Source organism: Medicago sativa, chromosome 6, assembly GCF_051527215.1.
Source record: "Medicago sativa cultivar Bolivia chromosome 6, Bolivia_mono, whole genome shotgun sequence".
Taxonomy (NCBI): domain Eukaryota; kingdom Viridiplantae; phylum Streptophyta; class Magnoliopsida; order Fabales; family Fabaceae; genus Medicago; species Medicago sativa.
The window spans coordinates 87235130-87250723 of NC_140754.1; the positions used below are offsets into that span (position 1 = coordinate 87235130).

The following is a 15594-nucleotide window of genomic DNA, read 5'->3' on the forward strand; positions in this document are numbered from 1 at the left end:
TTTGTCGTGTATCGTGATGCTTCTAAGATGGGTTTGGGCAGTGTGCTTATGCAAAATCGCCAGGTTGTGCCTTATGCGTCGAAACAGTTGAAGGTTCATGAGAAGAATATTAGTACAAATATAAGAATATTATATTCAACATTGCCCTATTGTGTGATCTTTTAAAAATATTAGTACAAACATAAAAAAATATATAGTTTTAGGTTTTTTGTTTCATTTAGTTTTAAGTTATTTATTCCGATGTCAATTTAAATGAATTAGTTTAGTTTATTAGAAAAATCATTATATTTTAACGTAATAATATAATTATATTTTCAAACATATGCATCTTGAAGAACTTAAAAAATAATTTTACCGAGATAACGGTTAGTTGTTCATTTGTATGACTTGTTTTCAAACCAACTTGTCATCCGCTTTTGATAAGGCATATTCGATGGAATTTGAAAAGTTTTATTCAAATGAATTTTGTCCAACTATGTTGGCTATGCTTGTTAATAAACTCACGACTTACATCATTTATATGTGTGCGTGTGAGTGTGAGTGTGAGTGTGAGTGTTGAATTTGCATATTTGATAAGAATAATTGATCTTTAAAAAAAATATTAGTTCAAACTTAAAGGCGTATGTTTATACGTTATTAGTCTACTTGTGAAGTTAGCAACGATTTTACATGTTCCCCCAACAATTGAACAATCACTTTCTGCTATTGAGATTGTGAAGACTAAATTGTATAATCAAATGTGTTCGATAATATTAATAATAAATTGATTATTCAATGAACATAAAACCACGTAAAAGATGATTGTAGAGTATGTATGTAATTTTTTTAGTACAATATAATTTTTTGAGTATGTATTATTTTTATAAGGGATAGGATCAAATGACACCAAGGTGTCAAATTAAATTTGACACCAAATCCTAGCCATTAATACGGTTTTAATCTAACGGCTCCCATAAACTCATTAAGTGCTCACATGCTTGATCAAGTGACCCACCTTTTATTTTTAGAAATAATTAATTCTTTCTTCTTTTGGTTAATTCCTTTCCAAAAATTCTCTGATTCGAAGAAATAGTTACTAGAAATAAACTTAAAGAAATGAGGTTGTTATAGGATGAGCAAAACGACAATTAAGTTCGGACAGCAGCCACAAAATTAAGTTTTCGACTAGTATAGGAAAAGAGAAGATGGAAGTTGTGATGTTGAATAGCTTGGGAAGTGAAGCATAAAATAGTGGTATAGCAACAAAAAAAAAAAAGGCAATTAGGTTTTGGAGTAATGAAATATGGGTAACTCATGTGCAAGAGAGCCCTAAGAATAAACATGTAGAATCCTTAAAAAAAAAAAATAGAATCAGAGAATTTTTGGAAAGGAATTAACCAAAAGAAGAAAGAATTAATTATTTATAAAAATAAAAGGTGGGTCACTTGATCAAGCATGTGAGCACTTAATGAGTCTATGGGAGCCGTTAGATTAAAACCGTATTAATGGCTAGGATTTGGTGTCAAATTTAATTTGACATCTTGGTGTCATTTGATCCTATCCCTTTTTATAAATATTATTATAATTATTAATTAAAAATCAAAAGTTTGAACCCCTATTTTAGGGCCCTGGCAACGCCCCTTCTCGGAACAAAACGGTATCACCGTATTCTACTCGCACCCTGATTCTGCTTCATTTCTCTTTCTGTTTTTTTTTTTTTTTTTTTTTTATAATTTCGTGTTCACATTTTTTGTAGGCGTGGTGCATCATTTTATTGGGTAGTGTAAATCCGAATTTGGAATTCACTGCTAAAACTTTTCGTGTAATATAAAAAATATATAGTTGTTAACCATGTAATTCTCGTGTGAACGGTAAGGAACAATTATGTATTTATTATATCTCAAATTGCAGAAATTAGAAAAAAAACAAATATAAGAGCATACATACCCTGTCTTCCATTTGTAAATGTCACCTGACAAATTAGCCACTTGCTTCAAAGCATTCTTCCATTCCTGCAACTTATCTTTGGTATAAAATTTGCTCGCCTTATGTTTAGCCATTGCTTTTCCATAAGTTCCTTTTTCTGACCATCTCACAATTGAAGGGTCAACGTCATAAAAGATTGGCCAAACAAATCGACTCCTTCCCTTTATGCATTTAAGGATATGACAAAGTTCGTCTAAACAAAAGGATGAAGTTGCATAATCTGGAGAGAGAACAAGGATGGCTGCCTTTGATTTTTCAATAGCTTTGAAAAGTGATTTCTTGATATTCTTCCCTTTGTAAATGTCCAAGTCGTCCCTGAAGGTGCGGATCCCCCTGTTATGCAAAGCATTCCAAATATTTCCTGTAAAATCACGACGTGTATCAGGGCCTCTAAAGTTGAGGAACACATCGTATTCATATCCATCATTCGTGATGGATGATGAGGATGGTGACGCAGCCATGACAAGAGTGGAAAGGTTTTTTTTTGAACAAAAGAAGAGTAGAAAGGTTAATCTGTATTGAGTATGGAGTATGGATGTGATGAATGTGTTGGGTTGGTAACAGTTATGAAGGATTCGAAATACCATACTTTACATTACATGAATTAAGAAAATAATAAAACTAATTAAATATAGTCGTGTGACCGAAGCCATGTGAACTGTCAAATGAAGAAAGGTTAGACTAATGAAATAAATATGCAGAAAGTGTTGAATTAAACTCAACAGCTAATATATGTATTATACTTAAAAAAAAACTAATATATGTATTAATCATCCTCTAAAAAAATATACATTAATTACGTGGGTTAACCACTAAATTTGTTTTTATCTATTATTATTTGTTTACTAAAACTGTTTAGCCAATGAAACTTTCCGGTCGCAATATATAAATAAATTTGGTAAGAAAGATGAAGTTTCCTTTGCCGTCCATGAGCAAAAAAACAAAATAGGAGAGAATGTTGGATTAATTATTTAATTAATCAATTATGGATTGACAATAATCAATTATTATAAGTTGATATCATAATATAAATTATGGTCTATTGTGTTAAGCACTAATTATATGATGAATTTGAGTGATTGGGCTTTTGTTACTAAATGGACCGTGATGGGTTGGACCATTTAGATAAGCCCAATGAGAGGTCCCTGCCCTCAGCCGTTTAGCTATTTAAACGTCATCCCATTAGACGGTTAATTATTCTGAATGTCATGGTGAAACCTAGAGCTAGACGGAATGAGGGTAGTTATCCCTCTCATAGTTGTCGGCGTTGTCTACGTTTATCCTCCATCAACCTAATTCAAAGGTACACAATTTCTTGTTCCTTCTTTGTAACTGATGATATGCTATAATTTGTATCTAGTGATCTATGGCTAAACACTAAAATTTCATCAATTGGTATCAGAGCACCAATAGATACATGTTATGGCTATTATCCTATTCTTGCTGTCGAATCATGTTGACCCTATCATTATTAGATCAAATTTTAACATTAAAATATTGATTAAAGTTTGATATACGTTGAACTGTTAAATTGCATGATTACTTGTTGTTTACAATCCAAGTGTTTAAATCCTTTAACCCAACAACTGTTGTACGACCGCAAGTTTATTGTTTCTTATTTCGGATTCGTGAAAACCCAACAATTTCGATTTGAAATCTCTCTAAATCAAGTAATTGAATTCAAAAATTGTGAAAGGGCTTCTCTTAATTGATCGATTCCGAACCAAACCTGTATAAAATCGAAATTTGAATCAGTCTAGTTTTGGATTTTGGGATGAACCCTAATTTCATTCAGCTACCAATTAAGTCGATAATTCTCAAAATTAATACATGGGTTCTTTTCTTCTCACAATGTCGGTAAGATCCGTACCAAAATCGTCGCGTTTTACTGCGAAAATCGCCAGTAACAACCGGGTCGCGTCGCGGGTTAACATTGACCCGTTTACAGTCATACGGGCGAAGGTTACCCGATCCGGAACCAATCAAACCGGGTTAAACCTATTGCTTTCATGGTGCTCCGGTCCAATTCTTTTTCTTAACTTGGCCTTTTTCAAATAAATAATTCAGGAACTTAGCCACGGCGATTGTGAGACTATCAAAATTCCAAAATTTTATTTAATGATAAATATTTATTATTTATTATATTCTGGTTATTTGGCATACTTTTGGAATTTTTTTTTATATAGCTAAAGATATATTATATATTATTATTTGGGGAATAAATTGTTTTCTAAAATATCATATTCTATTATAGAAATATTCCTTACTCTTATTTGACACACTCATGAGAAATCTCACTCTCTTAAACTTTAGATTAATGTGTCACTGAGAAATTTTGCATCCTCAATTAATTAGTAAATATTATATTATTTTGGGATAAAAATATAATTTTGCTTCCACCCAAAATATTCTTAAGAAGATTTGATTTATTCTGTGCCCATAAAAATTGGGATTTAAATTAGTTTATGAGATATCTAAATATTTGATGTATACTAATATGAGAATCATATGTTCTTTGAAATCATGCATTCTTTAGATTTGAGTCTAAAATACAACACTTATGTAAATTATTCTTTTAAAGTGTTAGTATTGTGAAGAATCTTTAGACTCAGTCTTATATTCTTGTCTCAAATATCTTGTATAAACTAATATATTTTGAGAATTGTTGATATTGTATTTTTTGATGCATGGATTTCAAAATTTTGTCAAATCTTGTAAAGATCATATATCGATTAAATTGAGAATAATTTATTTCAAATCATGTATTCTCAATATTTGAGCTTAAACTGTTTTTGAAAATTCTCTCTTATATTTACTATTGTGAATTTATAGAAGGCTCAATTTTGTTAATTTTAATGCCAAGTATAATTAATTTATATTTTACGATTTTAAATATTCTTGGCATTATAAATATTCTAATGTAAGATATTCTTGAATTCATATTGTCTTAGCATAAAGATCCAAAGTTCACTAATTGATCATTCTTTTGGCAACATATTTAAACTAAGACACTTGTCTTTGATTCTTGTCACAAATTGTTTTGAAGGGTCCTCATAATATTTTGTTTTCAAAATGAGTATAGTGAGTTGTGTATATATATGTCATTTATATTAATTGAATATAATATTGACATATTTCTCTTTAATATACATTATGCTTTCTGCTATACTCTCTAATCTAGACCCGTAATTTATTACTCTAAATTTTGTGATAAATACTATTAGTGTGTCTTGTCGCAATTAAATATTTGGATCACAATTATGTTAAACTATGTATTTTTGTATATAGTAAATAATGCATTATTGCATTTTTTATGCTAAAATTATAATGATGAATTAAAATTTGTAAGCCTCCTTGTTCCTTGTTGTTTATCTGTTAACTATTATGAAAACAACTTATTAAAAATGGAGGCAATTTTTGAAATATGTATCATCCTTACATCTGAATTCTTATATAAATCATATTGATTTATAATTAGAGTCTCACATATGCTTATTTATAATTGCTTATTCTCTATTGATGAATATTTTTGAGATGACTATATTATAAGATATTCTCGTTAAGTCATCAAAATTCAGTGGCTCTAAGTATAAGGATGAATGTCACACTCTGCGAGGTAAGTTGTTATTTAATTATTCTATCCTCTTGTGACTTATTGCTTATTATTGCACATATGAAGAAATTTAGTTCTTCTTCTCTTTTGTTGTGCAATTATGATATCCTATATAGAAGTGAAATTCTTTTTTAGAATATTCTAAACAGAACTCTGTTGTTATATACTATTTTCTTACTATAATGCTCCATTTTGTATTTGTGTTTTTTCTAATTTATAGTGGGAGTATTGAAAAATTTTATTCTAAGAGTTCTTTTCTGGATAAATTAGAAAACTATTCGACACACTTCTATTCCAAATAACAATTTTTGTTATTATACTACTTCATATAAAAGAAATTCTAAAGTCATATTTATGATGTGCTAATTTAAAATATTGTTAAGCACATTTTTCTATCATTTGAATATGACCGAAGTTGAGTAAATTTAAGTATAATTGTAATCTCACCTATCGTGGGTACAATTATGCAAATTTTGTTAAATAGATTAGCATTATATTGGTAACAGTCATACCCTATCGGTGTGTTGTTATTAATATAATTGTTATTATTCAATGTACCTGAAATGTTTATACTTATGTCAATTATAATTAGAATACTCTATCAATGTTTAAATTTTGTAAGACATAAGAATGGTACATTGTGATGATATAGTTCTTACTTATTATCGTTAAGATCCTTGAATGAGATTAATATAAGTAAGTTACTTTGTTAAAAGACATGTAGAAAATTGTATAAATTTTGCAATCCAATATTATTACATTTTGAATTAAATTTCTACCTAAATGTGATTTATATACATATATATATAAGTATATCGGATTGCTATTATCCCTTTGTTATGTGAGTGACGGACATACCCTATCGGTGTGACATTACTTAACATATCATTTTGTGATAGAGAAATAGTTGAATATTTTATTTAAAATATCTTTCAAACCTTTTTAATTCAACTATCATTGTCTATTCTCTATCAAGTGGGAGAATCATTGCTATGTATTGTGTAACGTGATGGACATACCCTATCGGTATGACATTACTTAACATAATCATCCTTTTGTGGGTAAGATAGTTTAACTATCATTCTTCAACAAGTGAGAAAAATTCTACATGTCAACTAACTATATCTCATAAACAAATATATTTATTTGTTTTCATATTTTAGATATGAAATAGAGACTTATATTGAGGATATTAATTATGCTATTGCTATTCTTTAATACTTATGAAAGCTTGTGACTATTTTCTCTTATATCCTCAATAATAATAAAATATAAGTCTTGTGTATTTCCGCTGCTTGTAACCTAATGTTTTTTCTCAAATTTGTGTAAGTATAATTATAACATTTGAGTTTTGAGTGAGTTATTAAAATTGTGAATAGAGTCTCATATCCTATTTTATAATAATAGAGACTTATCTCACTCATATGATGATAAACCTTTTATATAATCATCATATTTTGTCGTATAGAGGTTACTATATTTATAAAATTCTTTGGAATTTTAATTGTGAAAAAGGAGATTTTGTGTTATAAATTTCTTAAATTGAAAATTTACAATCTCCTTAATTCTAAATGCAGAATATGTGGTTAACTACGAAACCCAATTCTTGATAATATCTGCCATTGATAAAATATGTATTTATGGGGTTTCATATTATCTTTGAGTTACCACTTATGTTAATAATTCTGCTATGCTCATGTGCAAAATATGTGGTTGAGTTCATGAAACTCTATTGGCTAAAATTATATAACCACTTATGTTGATAATCTTGCACTGGTAATTAAGTATCCCACTTTTGAATATTACATTATTATAATATATTTTTTTGTATCAGTGATCACTAATGAGAATCCCACTTATTCTTGTTTATATATATATATGTGGGATCAGTGGGAGTGTGTACACACCATTATATATTATGAGCTCAAATGAGAAATCTCACTCTTGTTTATATATATGTGAGATCAAGAGAAATGTGTACACAATATTATTCTCGTTATCGCCATATACTCTTGTGCACACTATAAAATATGGCATAGCTTAAGAGACTTTAAACTTTAGTCTCATTCTATTATATTGAGATATATGTTAAAATTCTATCGATCTCAATGAGCATCATAATTGGATGCTTAAGTCAATTTTGTTGGAATATGCACAATAACTTCTTGACATGCAAATATACATTGTGCTTCTGTTTTACCAACATTCCACATTTTTTGAGGTCATAAATAGTAAGTACAATGTATAATATTAATACTCCTATCGAGTATGATATTGTGTTCTTGTGGTACTTATAATTTGAGATAATCATAAATGTTCTTTTGTTATTGACATTCTAGTGGCCACATTAATCCACATCTTTTTCTTTAAACTACGTGTCTATGTTAATCCAATTTGGGGATTATTGAATTTCCTATTTTGCTTTTATGGATTTTCATAGTCACATTTTTTTTAAAACTTGGATTAATTGAATGTCATAGAACATTTATCGACTTTGACTAAATGTAATTACTCTCTCTTTATAGGCTATCCCTATAAGTAATTACTATTCTTATACCTATGTGGATATATGACTTTTATGGAATTGAAAACTCATTGGCAGAACCACTAACCACAGACTTATATATATGAGTATTGTAACTCATAATGATTTGATCAAGTCTATGTTATTTTGGGTTAGTGGGAGTTTGTTATAGCATTTTTTAAAATGCTTGGGCTATTCTTTAGTGACATATTCCTTTTAATTCAAACGTGTCACTATAGATTCATCATTTGTTAGAAAAGTGAGTCTTTGATCTGTATGATTTGTTTTCCATATCGGATTCAATTTCTGCAGCATTAAAGCTTACTTCTCTTTTGAATGATTAGTGCTTTGACCATACATGTAATTTTAAATTTTAAATTCTTTATGACAAGTGAATTTTTTTATTCTTTCAGTAATTGAGTATTGTCATCCAAGTGGGAGATTGTTGGATTAATTATTTAATTAATCAATTATGGATTGACAATAATCAATTATTATAAGTTGATATCATAATATAAATTATGGTCTATTGTGTTAAGCACTAATTATATGATGAATTTGAGTGATTGGGCTTTTGTTACTAAATGGACCGTGATGGGTTGGACCATTTAGATAAGCCCAATGAGAGGTCCCTGCCCTCAGCCGTTTAGCTATTTAAACGTCATCCCATTAGACGGTTAATTATTCTGAATGTCATGGTGAAACCTAGAGCTAGACGGAATGAGGGTAGTTATCCCTCTCATAGTTGTCGGCGTTGTCTACATTTATCCTCCATCAACCTAATTCAAAGGTACACAATTTCTTGTTCCTTCTTTGTAACTGATGATATGCTATAATTTGTATCTAGTGATCTATGGCTAAACACTAAAATTTCATCAGAGAAATCATCGTTTCTTTTGTTTGAACAACTTTTGTTTGAACAATTAAATAGGATAAGTTAAAAAAACATCCATTCGAATAAATTAAACATCTTAGCTTTCAATCATATGCAATAGAAAATAATAGAAATGCGATCAACACACTCTTAGCTTTCTAACACTTTCACACTATCTTTCTTATATGGTAAAATTAATATGGGTTCCTAACACAAAATGAGTAGTACATAAAATGATGTAGCCCACATGACTGCTTAGAGCTAAAAGAAAGAAGTTGGAAGTTTTGGGTTGAAATCCGAACAAAATAATAAATATTAATTTAAAAAAGATAACTACTAACATTTGCCATTAAAAAAAATGATTGCGTGATTTGAACAAATCAAATTTAAAGAACTTTTTAATTGATGAACACAGTTCAAATGCATGGTTAATTTAATCACGTTTAATGAATGGTTAATTGATATACTAGATGTCGAAACTTATAAACCATCAACAAATTTCATTAACAATAAATTTAGATGTGGTAAACAATAATTACATATGTCAAATTTACATGCAAGCGAACACTTGAAAATTAAGTTTAAACTAGATTGAGACACGTGCGTTGCGCGGCCGAAATAATCTGTTTTTGTGTAATATTTTTGAAAGTGATATATTATATGTTGGAGACTAACTCTGAGTTTTTTTTTTGGTGGTTACCAGGGTTTGAATCCCGGACCTTACATATATTATGCATTATTGTCCTTACCAATTGAGATAAGCTCACCAGCACGGACTAACTCTAAGTTTTAATCAAGTTTATTTTCACTTTGATTTGTCTTTGTAAAAAAAAAAAATGTTAACGAGAAAATTCCCCCGTAGTTTTTTACCAGAAAATTCCGCATTATCTAAAGTCTATATCTTACAATCAATAGAAGGTCTTTTTAGAGATAGCACAACGATAAGAAAGTAACGGAAAGGACTTTAAACAAATTCGAATATTTCTTTTGTTGCTCAATTTAATATATTCATATAATTACTAACAATGAATGTATTTGCAACTTCAATACATTTACAGACTATGAATGACGGTGAATTTGTTACTAAACTGTAAAATATTAACTAACAAACAAATTCATCAATAATAAGCAAATACAAATTCAATACATAACAGGGGGTACAATTGAGTTATTCAAACACACTAACAATTGTCTGACTCAACAATAGAAATAAAATACTGAAAATAAAAACATAATAAAAAGGATGGGTTGCCTCCCACCAAGCACTTTCTTTTACGTCATTGAGTTTGACGCTTCAACCACTATTAGGGTGGCAAAAATGATAGAAAGAATATATCACCCTTCTTCTTCCTCTTGTTTGACAGGAATTCCATGAACTTGGCATAATGAATCAGACACTCCCATGCACTCTCTGTTAATCCTTTTTAAATTTAAGCTCTCCCACCTCAGAGAAGGACATGCATCCATTTGTACACGAGTTATTTCATTAACCCTTGTTGGTTGAAACTTCAGAAAAAGACCAATACTCTTTACCTGTGGATTTTCTTCCACCATAATATCTTGACAAACAGTCTCCATCTGAACCAAATTCTTCTGACACTCATATGCTTTCTCAACAAGATCACTACACTGAACATCAAACTTCTCAAATGAAATTTGATTTGACATCAAGAAATCATCTAGAATATTTTGAAGTTGAGTATTGTAATTGATGTTGATCACCTCACGCTCTTTTTCTTTAATTATGTATTGCTCCTCACAAAATAAACCATCATGATAACCTCCACAAAATTCGCAACACATACTCAATCTTGTTTCCAAATCCTTTATATGTAGAGATATCATGAATTTTTCATAACGTAAGATTTCGATCTCTTCAGAATCTATCAATGATCGACTATCCCACATTGCTACAAAACTCAGAAAAACCTTTCAGTAGCACAGCACAAAGAAATATATTCGAAGAGCATAAATCAAAATATATTTTTTTTCAATATATAAACAAAAAATATAAATGACAGAAATCCTAAATAATAACGAAATTGCCTCGTTGAAATGATTCAACAGTGCCCGGCAGCGGCGCCAAAAACTTGATAGATATTTAGCAAGTGTACCAAAACTATCGAAGTAGTAATAAAGATCGAATCCACGAGGACCGTTGTTAATTTCAACTTAGCAAGTTCGTTATAAATAAAGAATGTAGTAAATTTATGGGTTGCCCTAGGCAGATGGATCGTTATAAATAAAGAATGTAGTAAATTTATGGGTTGCCCTAGGTAGATGGATTTGGTAGCATAAAACTTAAACAACGTAAATAAAATGGTTTGATAATTGGATTAAAACAGATGATCAAGCCTTTCGAATCCTCTATTGCTCACTGTGAGTAATTTGGCTCTCTTCTCTCTCAAAGAAATGAACCTAGCTTTAAGATGGATTAACTAAGTGGTTTTGATCAATCTCTTGACTCAAAACCCTTTCCTAAGTTATAACCTTTTAATCTCTTAAAGCGATTGAATAACCGCGGAAGCGATGTCAGAACGTTAATTCATATGTCATCCCTCAATTTCCTATCTCTAGGTTCCTATGTTGAATTAAACAGAATTACTATTTCAGGATTAAAAGCTAGGGTTAGTAGTCATTCAATTCCTAAGATCAATTTATGTGATTGAAAGAAGCTAGGGTTAATAGTCATGCAATCAATCATAAGAAAAGCATTAAGCACAAATAACTCTGAATAAAGACTAGGTTTGCATTGATGTTAAAGAGAGTTCTTAACAAATTACATGCTCACAGATCACAAAGATTCATCTCATGGCTTAATCAATCTAAGAGTATAGCTACTCATAACTAAACAATCAGATAAGCCCACCATTGTGCCACATTTCGAAACCATTGTGGCACGATTTGCTCATTAATCCTATGTGGCAGCAAATTTACTCAACCATCGTGGCACGTTACACATCCATTGTGCCACGATTTTTTCAGCATCTTCAGGTAAATTCCACGCTTCAAACGTGCCACGATTCAGGTCCATCATGGCATGATTTCTCCAGTAGCTAAATTCTTGCATTCTTCTCCAATTTGTGCAAAACTTCTCTTTTATGAATCTTGAGTTGATTTAACCACAAGCAATTGACTCTTTAAATGCCATAAAAATATCATAAAAAGACTATAAAAATAATGTAATGACTACTGTCATCAAGCATCTTTCTGGTTCAACTCTTTCACCTCGTATGTTCTTTCAATCCCATGACTTCTTAGCACTTGTGTGTTACGGGTCGTGATGATAGCTCTACTTCCACAACGAAACCATTCGGGTTCTCCAACAATAGCGCGTAATTGATCCAACTTGTCAACATTGTCAAGAAACAAAAGAACCTTCTTTGGTTTCAACCTAACTCGAAGTTCTTTAATTCCATCATTAACACTTGTTACCACAATTTTATTTTCTTCAAATATTTCAGAAAGAAGGGTATTTTGAAGATGTATCAACCCCTTTTTCTCATGATTTCCTCTTACATCTTGAAGATAACACGAACCATCAAATTGATCCACAATTGAATTATAAACTACTTGAGCAAGGGTTGTTTTCCCTATTCCACTGTTTCCGTGGATTCCAACCATATAGACATTATAATCAGACCCAACATTCAAAAGCAATAATACTTCTTGTTTTTGGGCCTCCAACCCAAATAGGTCATCAGGAATATATAAGGAAAAAGGTTGGATCACTCTTGAGACTTCTCTAACAATCTTATTAATTAACTCGTATTAATATCCATGCCTGCCCAATATTAGAAATGAAGTCATCTTAGTGGACCTTTTGGAGAGGATTTTTTTAACACTTTTTTATCACTGAAATACCATTTGGACACAAATTCGGATTCAGAGTACTCATGCACTTAGATGATATGTGTGTGCCAGATCAAGATCAGACGGTTCTGAAAAATAGCATATTTTATTTTTTGAAAATTCAAAATTAACAACTTAAAATTTGAACCATCCGATCTCAATTAGACCGTTTCATTATGGCTTGCATGAGTCCATGACGTGACTACACACAAACCCAATCCTTTTGACACAAATAAATACATCACAGCATATTATTGACTGTTCACCCCGTTTGGCAAGAAGAGAAGATATGGCATATCATATGGTACTGTTCATTGAATATAAACTTATGGTTACTATGGTTAGTTCAGTTTAGTATGTGTTTATTTTAAGGGTTATGTTAACCGGTGCCTCTGGGGCACTGGTTAAGGAAACCAAACAAAGAAAGTTTTAAATTAAAAGAAATACTTTTTGACTTTTAATGAGTTGACTGCACAAATTCTAATGTGATGTTCCTATATTTGCTTCCTTAATCAGTGCTGGGGGACACTGGTTAACATTACCCTTATTTTAATTCATTACATGGTTAACAAATTATAACATGTTCTTTTTTTTTTTAAGGAAAATTATAACATGTTCTTTTGTCAAAAAATTAAAATAAAATACAACATGTTCTCTCAACAAAAAATACTACACCATGTTATATTCATTAATTATTAATTAGATATATATTAACTACAACTTCAAACCGTGTTAACCAGAAAATAAAATAAAATTTAAAAACGTAATGTGTCAAAAAACAATTTTCAAATATAAAATATGTTTATTAACCATCTATTAAAAATAACTAACTTTATTTTTTTTTTTTTAAAAAACATAACTATGTTTTTGACACACAAAGTCAGATAGTTTTTTTTCTTCAGATTTTCAATTTCATTTTCTTGGTTTTGGATATTTTTTTTTTGAAATCACTCATCTGCATCTTTTTTTTCTCTTCCATATTTTAATCTAAAAATTATGTAAACAACAACAAAAAGAAAATAAATAAGAACATACATACCCTGTCTTCCATTTGTAAACGGTGCCAGACACATCAGCCACTTGCTTCAAAGCATTCTTCCATTCCTGCAACTTATCTTTGCTATACCAATTGCTCGCTTTATGTTTAGCCATTGCTTCTCCATAAGTTCCTTCTTCTGACCATCTCACAATTGAAGGGTCAACTTCATAAAAGATTGGCCAAACAAATCAACCCTTTCCCTTCATGCATTTAAGGATATGACAAAGTTCGTCTAAACAAAAGGATGAAGTTGCATAATTCGGAGAGAGAACAACGATGGCCGCCTTTGATTTTTCAATTGCCTTGAAAAGTGATTCCTCCAGATTGCTCCCTTTGTAAATCTCAAAGTCGTCCCTGAAGGTGCGGATTCCCCTGTTATGTAGAGCATTCCAAATATTTCCAGTAAAATCACGACGTGTATCAGGGCTGAAGGTGAGAAAAACACAAGAAGGGGGGTTGAATTGTGTTTTGAAAAATTCTTCGTTTCTCTAAACAACTGAATACACTGATCAGAAGCTAAGTGAGACAGCTTCTGAAGTGATGATCAGAATCTAAATGCAGCGGAATAAAACAGAGAGAGAGAAGAAGAACAACACAAAGCAATTATACTGGTTCCTTCCACAATCCGGAAGTAGTCCAGTCCCCCTTGCACTTCCAAGGAGATTTTCACTATGAGTAATATCTGATTACAAATGCTCAAGCACACAAGCAAGAGACTTCCAATGCTCAAGCACACAAGCAAGAGACTTCCTTTGCTCAAGAACACAATCAAGAGACTTCCTGCTCAAGCACAACTGCAAGAGACTTCCTAACTAAACAAAATTACACAGAAAATTGTTTAAGGTTGAACACTTGATATACAATCAGAGGTGCTCACAATACAAATCAGATACAGACTCAATGGACTTAAGAATTTCTAAGATATGACTTTGAGACACAGAAATTCTAAGTGAATGCAGAACAATTTCAGCAGAGGTTTGGTACTTGTGAAATTCTTTGTGAGTCTTTCGTTCAGCGTTCTTGCATTACCAATTCTCTAGGTCTTCACTCCTTTATATAGAGGTGTGAGAGAGACGTTGTGAAATTGCCAGCACACCAAAGAGTCGTTGTTGAAGCTTGATCTTTCACCAATGATCTTTTGCCTGATTTGGTTGTTGTCCTATGAAGAACAAATTTGAAATCCATTCCTTATCCAAAGGAACATCTATGCAGGCGAGACCGTATTCTGGAGCTGTTTTCTTGTCTTGAAGCGCAGACACAAAACAGAGTAGTGGAGAACGTGGTTGTACAATTCGTACAAAGTACAATGTCAACGCTTTCGTCCAAATTGCAAACATACACCTTCAAACACCTTTGAAATGACCGTTGCAAACTCCACTAATCCTTTGTTTGTGTTTTCGAATCCAATAGACAGCTTTTGCATTGATAATTCTTCAAATCTTGATTCTTTGCAAATCCAGTTGATATTCAGCTTCTGGTGAAATGGCTTCTGATGAGGCAGCTTCTGATGATGCAGCTTCTGATGGTTCAGCTTCTGATGAGATGACTTCTGCAGCTTCTGATGATGCGGCTTCTGATAATGTGGCTTCTGGACCTCTTGTCTTCAGGAGCACTATTCTTCAGGAGCAGCTTACTTCAGGAGCGCTATTTCTTCAGGAGCAGCTTGACTTCAGGAGCACTTTTTCTTCAGGAGCAAGTTGCCTTCAGGAGCGTCCAAGCTTCAAATT

General features: G+C 31.2%; 2 protein-coding genes across 2 annotated transcripts; both read right to left on the reverse strand.

Moving 5' to 3' along the window:
* Positions 1-1787: 1787 nt before the first annotated feature.
* LOC146917810 (toll/interleukin-1 receptor-like protein) lies at positions 1788-2478 on the reverse strand. Its single transcript, XM_085721937.1, has one exon. The coding sequence runs from the start codon at positions 2424-2426 to the stop codon at positions 1788-1790; it is 639 nt and encodes a 212-aa protein (XP_085578063.1). The 5' UTR covers positions 2427-2478.
* Positions 2479-12174: 9696 nt separating this feature from the next.
* LOC146917811 (disease resistance protein Roq1-like) lies at positions 12175-12600 on the reverse strand. The gene has a single exon (XM_085721939.1). It carries the CDS (start codon positions 12598-12600, stop codon positions 12175-12177), a length of 426 nt encoding a protein of 141 aa, XP_085578065.1.
* Positions 12601-15594: the final 2994 nt, after the last annotated feature.